Source organism: Hordeum vulgare, chromosome 4H (genome assembly GCF_904849725.1).
Source record: "Hordeum vulgare subsp. vulgare chromosome 4H, MorexV3_pseudomolecules_assembly, whole genome shotgun sequence".
Taxonomy (NCBI): Eukaryota; Viridiplantae; Streptophyta; class Magnoliopsida; order Poales; family Poaceae; genus Hordeum; species Hordeum vulgare.
In genome coordinates this window covers 28,418,412-28,426,998 of record NC_058521.1, presented here as the reverse complement: position 1 = coordinate 28,426,998, position 8,587 = coordinate 28,418,412, and the positions used below count along the sequence as shown (strand labels likewise).

General features: G+C 43.7%; 1 protein-coding gene across 1 annotated transcript; it reads left to right on the top strand.

The window, feature by feature from the left end:
* Positions 1-1,184: 1,184 nt before the first annotated feature.
* LOC123447688 (50S ribosomal protein L7/L12-like) lies at positions 1,185-1,857 on the top strand. The gene has a single exon (XM_045124317.1). It carries the CDS (start codon positions 1,245-1,247, stop codon positions 1,740-1,742), a length of 498 nt encoding a protein of 165 aa, XP_044980252.1. The 5' UTR covers positions 1,185-1,244; the 3' UTR covers positions 1,743-1,857.
* The last annotated feature ends 6,730 nt before the right edge of the window (positions 1,858-8,587 follow it).

Below are 8,587 nucleotides of genomic sequence, written 5' to 3'. Positions count from 1 at the left end.
TCCCAGTCTTGATCCATACTAACTCAACGAACACCTTCGGAGATACCCGTAGAGCATCTTTATAGTCACCCAGTTACGTTGCGACGTTTGATACACACAAAGTATTCCTCCGGTGTCAGTGAGTTATATGATCTCATGGTCATAGGAATAAATACTTGACACGCAGAAAACAGTAGCAACAAAATGACACGATCAACATGCTACGTCTATTAGTTTGGGTCTAGTCCATCACATGATTCTCCTAATGATGTGATCCCGTTATCAAGTGACAACACTTGCCTATGGTCAGGAGACATTGACCATCTTTGATCAACGAGCTAGTCAACTAGAGGCTTACTAGGGACAGTGTTTTGTCTATGTATCCACACAAGTATTGTGTTTCCAATCAATACAATTATAGCATGGATAATAAACGATTATCATGAATAAAGAAATATAATAATAACTAATTTATTATTGCCTCTAGGACATATTTCCAACACTACCGTCGTCGACGGTGGAGGTTGTACCCTCCCGCGTGCCGACGGTGTTGTGGCCCTAGTCCCGGCTCCTATTCCCCGTTGTGCAGGCCTCACTTCATGGTGTCGTGGTGAGACGGCGTGGAGGCTTCATGACTATGGTGGCGCAAGATGGTGGTCGGTTGGTTGACAGGCTCTGGAGCATCCAAGGTGAAGTTTGGGATCGGGGGAACCCCTGTCGGCCTGGCCGACACCGATGCGGCGACGCCGGTGAGTGCCGCCGGACCTTCCTGGAGGGCGTCGGGGGCAACCCTTCCTTTTGCCTCGTCACGTACCGGGGGAAACCCTTGGCAGCAACGTCGTCATCGTCACGATCCTTCTTGGAGGTGTTGATTGATACCGGTGCTTCGAAGCCTTGGATCTTGGTGGGAGATCTTCAGTGGGCGCAGTGGTCGTGAAGCGTCTTCGTTTTCGTCGATCCGTCGTTGTCGGCATTTTTCTTTTGTTGTTTCTCTTTCGTTTCTTTTGAATGTGATTGTGTTGCTTCCGTCCCAGCACTTACTGTTGATTATAAGGATTGGTTGCTTTGTAATACAAAGCGGGGAAACCCTTTTTGGCATATCACTCCCCAATAATCATCGTTCACATACACCTTCTCGTTTTATTTACGTAAACTAGCGAATACGTATTCAGTTCAGAAGATGTGCTGTGTCGTCGTCCTTCTCCCCCCCTCCGCATCGTCAGTCCCCTGATCCCCTCTGTTTCCGCTGACGGACCAAAACCCTAATGGCTTCCCGCCTCCTCCACCTGCGCCGCCTCCTCCCGGCCGCGCGCCCGTCCTACGCCGCCGCGTTCTCCACCGCCGTCACCCCGACCCCGCGGGTCTCCGGCCTCGTCGACGAGATCTGCGGCCTCAACCTCATCGAGGCCTCCTCCCTCGCGGATGCCCTCCGCGGCCGCCTCGGCGTCGACCAGCTCCCTCCCCTAGCCATCCTCATGGGCGGCGCAGCCCCTCTGGCCGCAGACGGCGCTGGCGCGGCCGGCGAGGAAGCAAAGCCCAAGGAGGAAAAGATGGCGTTCGACGTGAAGCTGGAGGGGTTCGACGCCGCGGCCAAGCTTAAGATCATCAAGGAGCTGAGGGCGATCACGAGCTTGGGCCTGAAGGAGGCCAAGGAGCTCGTGGAGAAGGCGCCGGCCGTGCTCAAGGCCGGGGTGCCCAAGGAGGAGGCCGAGAGCATCGCCGAGAAGATGCGGGCGCTGGGCGCCAAGATTGTCCTCGAGTGAGGGGACGAGATCTCTGTATGCCCTTCGTTTCTTGATTTCTTTCTGTTCATTGTACGAAGGAAAAAAGAGAAATTTTGGAACTAAAGCAGTTAATAATTTAACGAGATTGACTCTAGATTATCCTCTCGTTGATAGTGGAAGTGCCAGTTTAGAATTAACGATAGAGCTTTGAGCTCTGTCTTATGACTGTTTGTTTGAGTGTGAGCAAGGGAGATTGCATTTCTTAGAGCAGAACAGTTAGTTTAAGACTGCATTTTATCTTATCATCAGCAGCAGTGATTTGTTTTTTTGCATTGGGTATCTAGGTAATGGATCATTTATGTATCAGTGTTCTGCTGTTGCTAGGTAGTAGGGTGTTGTGAAGTTTGCAGTAACAGGAACTGAGATTTTAGAGATGTCTTTTTATGTCCGTCAGTGCTTGTTACTAATTCGAACGTGACCAAAAGCTTTGATCTAGATGGGAGTAATTAGTTGAAATGGTAATGTGCAGTTGTGCACTTCTATATGTTTTGCGCTTTTGCAGTATATGAAATGTTTGGCTTGCTGAGATAGTCCAAGGTACATTTAACTGCAAGCTATTTATGTTGTGGTTGAAATGAGACCTTGCTGAAGTACACTTAGTGTGGGACTGCGGGTGTTGTTGGAGATTACGACAAATGGTGTGACTGTGGAAATGGCTATGCTTATTAGTTGATTGTGTTTGTGGAAACTCTGTTCAGTATACTTTTAGATTTTTTAATTTCTAATAATTATTGTCAGATGGCCCTGTTAATTGGGTTGTGGGGTCAAGCACAAGTTCTGAAACTAACCCTTTTAGTTGTGTGTCAGCTATTTATATAGAGATGACATGAGTTTTCTGAAGTATACTCATGCTTAGCATAGACACTAGAAACAGAGAACTACTTCTTTGTATGTTTTGGGTTATTGTAACATCTGTTAGCTTGGCCTTCTCATTCACAGTGACACATAAGTTTGCGAAACTGGTCTGTGACACAAGATGCTTGTTTGTTGTTAGGGCCTGGGTGCCTGGTGATTTCTTGTTTTACTTCATTCGGTCACCGACATGTGAAACTACATAGTCGTATTGGTTGGTGCACTTACGAGAACTGGAAAACAGTGTGAACGTTGGGAAAATATGTAGCTGCATTTTTCAAGAAAAAATGGCGACTCATGCTCTTTCAACCTCAAATGTATTTTTAATATCTTCCATGCACGGTGCAATTAAAGTTTAAAGATGAATGATCAATACGCATGCTTGTGCGTATTCTAGAAAGACGAATGATCAATATATTCCATCTTTTGGTGAAAACATCATTTGAATTTTTTGGCACGAGGAATGCTACTAATTCTGCCAGATATATAAAAATTAGGCGTTTCTGTTGTGATTTGTAAGAGGAAACAAAACCTATCATTGTTTTAGCAGTACAAAAATTTCTCAGTTTTGTAAATTCCCCGACTTTCACATGTTAACCATGACTATACGAATCAGGCAAGTGCCTGCTGCTACACTCTTGATGGGCATGTGCCATACAAGTGTCAAAGAAAGGCTAAACTCTTTACCTCAGTGGTTGCCAATTTGCCATTAGCTCCATCATATGAAAATCAGGTAGCATGGAGAAAGTGGAAAATCGGAATTCTACATAGATATGCAAGCACTGAAATTATGTGTACCAAGTGCCCACTCTGAAGACAATACCGAAGCTTTAACCTCTGATTATTGAAGCACCTTTCACATGGGTCTTCTAACTTGCTTTTGATTTAGTTGTGGTAATTTTCATCATCTGGCTTCGTCTGTTTTGATGCATATGTTGTGCTTTTAATCCATCCTGATTGTTACAATTTAGACAACCAGATCTACCCTTTTGCCTGTGAAAGTTTGGAGAAAGCAAGGTATGTGTTACCTTGAAATATTGGATCTGTAACATTGCTGTAGAGATTTAATACCTTTTTTTAGGAGGAACCAGATTTTGGTAAACAAATTAATGAGGTGTAGATTATCTTGTCTAGAATGTATGGTATGGCATTTTGATTGTGCAAGAGATTGTACCAGTTAAAGATTCTTAAGTATTTTCTATGAAGATTATTGCTGTACTACTACGTATATGGGTGTTGAAGTTGGCCCAGTCAGCTGTGTGATGCTGCAATATTTCTTTTTCTGATCTAATTATCCGGTTCCTATCACATCAATTTACCTGCGAACACTGCAACATAGTGCATGACTGCCTGGTTTTATCTTCCATTTACATGGTGAATTGGGGGGAGCCGCTGTGTTTCATATTTCTTTTCAGTGACTACTGAAACTCACTCCATTACGCGTTTGCATAATCACCCACACATACGTGTGTGCAGTATTAAGCAGTGGCACACACTAGGTTTAAGGCAGCATTATGATATCTTATCTGAAACATAAAATAATCGAGTTTGTGGCCATGTTCTTCAAGGGCATTACGGGCTCGTCATGTACTTCGCATCGCAGTACATGGCACAAACCTTCTTTTCATTTCTTGCCTCAAGTGTTCTATATGGATCCAATCACCACGAGCACTGCACAATCCAGAGAACAGAAACGACGCCTCTTCCTGAATGAGGATGGTTAAATTATGAGATCATCGACGAAGAGGGGTCGGAGGAAGAAGAAAGGGAGTGAAGGCAGGAACTACCGCTTAGCAGGAGAGGCACTGTGAGAGCAAGCTGGGTAGCGGTCTTGGTGGGAGCCATTGATTTGTTGTTACTCTTTAGCTCTCTTCATACTTGAAGTTCACACAGTAAGAAACTTGGTATACAGAATCCTAATGTTTTGCTACTTTAATGTGTAGTGGGATGTGGCATGTCAAGTCAGCAAATATAGACTTTTTCTTACCTCTGTTTTGCTCGGTTTTTGAATTAAGTACTGGTGTAATGTGTTGTAAGTTGAATCGAGAGAGATAGCGAGAGAAACAAATGAATCAACTGTTCTCTTTATTCCTTGATGATTGAACACTTATATACAGGGGGAATGGACGCATCCAAAGGATGCGACGGTTCGGAAGGCGGTGACGCTCCAGGAACAATATGTCGGTTCCGCATCGTGGGGATATCTACGTGCGGTTACAAGTAGAGATTGATTTAACTAATTACATAATTAATTAAATTCTAACACTCCCCCTAATCTATACTTGTCCTTGAGCGTGTTCATCATCTTGAAATAGTCTTCCTCAAAAACCCTGTGGGAAAAATATAAGGAGTGGTGTAGTATATGCAGCTAAAACTCCTTCAAACCCTGTGGGAAAATAAGGAGAAAATGATACATCATATAATGATTATTGCCTCCGTTAACTCTATATGAAATGTATCCATAGAATTAGAGGACAATAAATATGTCGTATATACTTTCCTAAAAACCCCGGTGGGGAAAACAGATAGTATGACATATATATGATCTTATGTTGATATTACCTCATTAAAAACCTCGATGAGAACCTATAAAGTAAACTCATAAAGGGAAAAAGAGTGTAATATGATGCTTTGAACATGAATAGTTCAGGAAGATACCCCTGACTCTTGCAAATCTCGGAGCCGTCGCATACCAATTCCATGAATGTATTTCTGGAATGTTGAAGCTGGTAGAGACTTCGTGAAAAGATCAGCGAGATTATCGCATGACTTGACTTGCAAGATGTTGATTTCCCCACTTTTGTGGAGTTCATGGGGATAAAACGACTTAGGGGCAGTATGCTTAGTGATATTGCTCTTTATGTATCCTGTTTGCATTTGTGCAACACAAGCCGCATTATCTTCATAGATAATGGTAGGTGATTCGATAGAACCAATTCCACATGATTGTTGTATGTGGTTTATCATCCTGCGAAGCCACACACATTCGCGTGAGGCCTCATACAATGCAATTATTTCAGAATGATTGGTGGACGTTGCAACCAGAGTCTGTTTTGAAGACTTCCATGATATGGCCGTCCCACCATGTAGGAACACAAAGCCGGTATGTGATCTGGCATTATGGGGATCAGATAAATAGCGAGCATCGGTGTATCCAATCATATTAGAGTCTAGATTTCTCTGGAACTGAAAAAGTAGGCCAAGATCCTTTGCGCCTTGGAGATATCGAAAGACATTCTTGACTCCCGACCAATGGCGTTTGGTGGGAGCTGCGCTGTGTCTAGCAAGTAGATTCACTGCAAATGCGAAGTCAGGTCTTGTGCAATTTGCAAGATACATAAGCGCTCCAATGGTACTGAGATATGGAACCTCGGGTCCCAACATCTCTTCTCCATCATCCCTTGGCCTGAACGGATCTTTTTCTACGTCTAGAGATCGAACCACCATGGGAGTTTTAGATGGGTAGGATTTGTCCATATTGAATTTCTTCAATATTTTCTGGATATAGGCAGCTTGGTGTACCATTATTCCCGAGGGAAGGTGCTCGAGTTGAAGACCCAAGCAAAATTTGGTTTTACCCAAATCCTTCATCTCAAATTCCATATTTAGATGATTGCGTGCTTCATCAATATCTTGTGTGTTGCCGATGATGTTGAGATCATCAACGTACACTGAAATGATACAAAATCCTGAAGAGGACCTTTTGATGAAGACACATGGGCAGTCATCACTGTTGGAGTAACCCTTGCGAAGAAGGAACCTACTAAGTCGGTTGTACCACATCCATCCCGACTGTTTCAAGCCGTATAGAGACTTGTTCAGTTTTACACAGTACATGTTGCGTTTTGCGCTTGCATTCGGGACAGAGACTCCGTAAGGAACCTTCATGTATATGTCTGAATCTAGTGACCCGTAAAGATATGCGGTCACGACGTCCATCAACTGCATAGATAGACGATTTTGCACTGCCAAAGATATAAGATATCGGAAAGTGATACCACTCATTACTGGAGAATATGTCTCATTGAAATCAATGCCGGGTCTCTGCGTGAAACCCTGTGCTACGAGCCTTGCCTTGTATCTCACCACCTCATTGTTCTCATTCCGTTTCCGGAGGAAAACCCATTTAAATCCCACAGGAAAAACATTAGGAGGTGTTGATATTGCTTCAGTGAATACCTTTCTTTTATCAAGCGAGGCAAGTTCTGCTTGTATTGCGTCCTTCCAATGAGGCCAGTCGGAGCGTTTTTCACACTCAACGATAGTCCTTGGATCATGATCATTAAGAAGGGAATTTGCAATTGTAGCAGAAAAATAAGTGTCGACAATCGTAGACTTATGGTTGAATGATTCTCCAGAATCGATATAGTTGGTGGATATCTCCTGCACCCCTGATGACTCTTCGTGATTTCCCAATACGCGTGAGTCTGGATATTCCGATGTCCCAGCGAGTGTGTGCAGGCTGGAGATGGGTTGTGAAGGTTGCCCTTCCACTGGGTGTAAACTACCCATAAGGTGTTCATCAACATTGAGTTGACTTGCATTTACTGATTTTGAGGATTTTCTCCTCTCTCTCCTTTGCTGCTTGCGAGAAGCAGGTTCCGGGTCAGAGGCCGTACTACTCCCCCTCTTTTTAGGAACAGGGAGTTGAGTGGTTTTAGTTGGTACCTCCACTCTTTCGGGCGCATTTCTGGCTGGAATCAAGGATTTTGTAACACCTTTTAGATCAGTAAATGAATCTGGCAGATTATTTGCAAGATGTTGCAAATTGATGATTTTCCAAACTTGGAGTTCGGTCTCTTGAGTACGTGGATCAGAGGCTGAAATGGCAATGGCATTCCAATCAATTTCCGGGCATTCTTTCTGGTACTTGAAATCTCCCCCTAATGCCGGAAAATGTTCCTCGTCAAATATGCAATCAGCGTGATGGCTGTGAATAGATCCCCAGTAAGGGGTTCCAGGACTTGATAATCGACGGTGATTTGTACCCCACATAGATCCCTAGTTTCCTGTGTGGGCCCATGGATGTCCGCTGTGGTGGTGAGATTGGGACGTACGTAGCACATCCGAACTTACGCAGATGGGAAATGCTGGGAGGATTTCCACGTACCAATTGCAGAGGGGAAGTACTGTGATATGCAGTAGGTCGCAATCGGATTTAAGTCAGCAGCGTGTAAAATTGCATGACCCCAACACGAGGTTGGCAAGCTGCAATTCATTAACAAAGGTCTTGCAATGAGTTTGATCCTCTTAATTAGAGATTTGGCCAAACCATTTTGAGTATGGACGTATGGAACAGAGTGCTGAACTTCAATCCCCAAGGCCATGCAATAGTCATTGAAAGCACGCAGAGAGAATTCTGCAGCATTGTCCATGCGAATTGATTTAATTCGACTTTCTGGATAATGGGCCTGTAACTTAATTACTTCCCTCATTATCTTGGCAAATGCATGGTTTCGTGTGGATAGAAGGCATACGTATGACCATCGTGTAGATGCATCAATCAGAACCATGAAATACCAAAATGGTCCAGATAATGGTTGGATAGGGCCACAAATGTCACCTTGAATGCGTTCAAGGAACCGAAGTGGTTCAGCTTGTATTTTAAGGTGTGATGGCCTTAAAATTAGCTTCCCTGTGGCGCATGATGTGCACACAAAGTCTGATGACTGAGGAAACTTTGACTCAAGCAAATTATGACCAATGGAATTGCTAGTAATTTTCCTCATCATCCCAACACTGGGATGGCCAAGGCGATCATGCCAAGTTTGGAATGCATTAACATTCTGAAAAATTACCCTGTAAGCAACATGTTCTACGGGGTTGATGTACGTATAGTACAGTCCGGACGACAGAGAAGGAATTTTTTTCAAGTACTTGCTTGCCATATCCGTAATCTTTTGTAAAAGAGTAGAAACTCCTCTTTGTTGTCTTCATGGGTTTCAATGTGAAAACCATTTTTACGGATATCT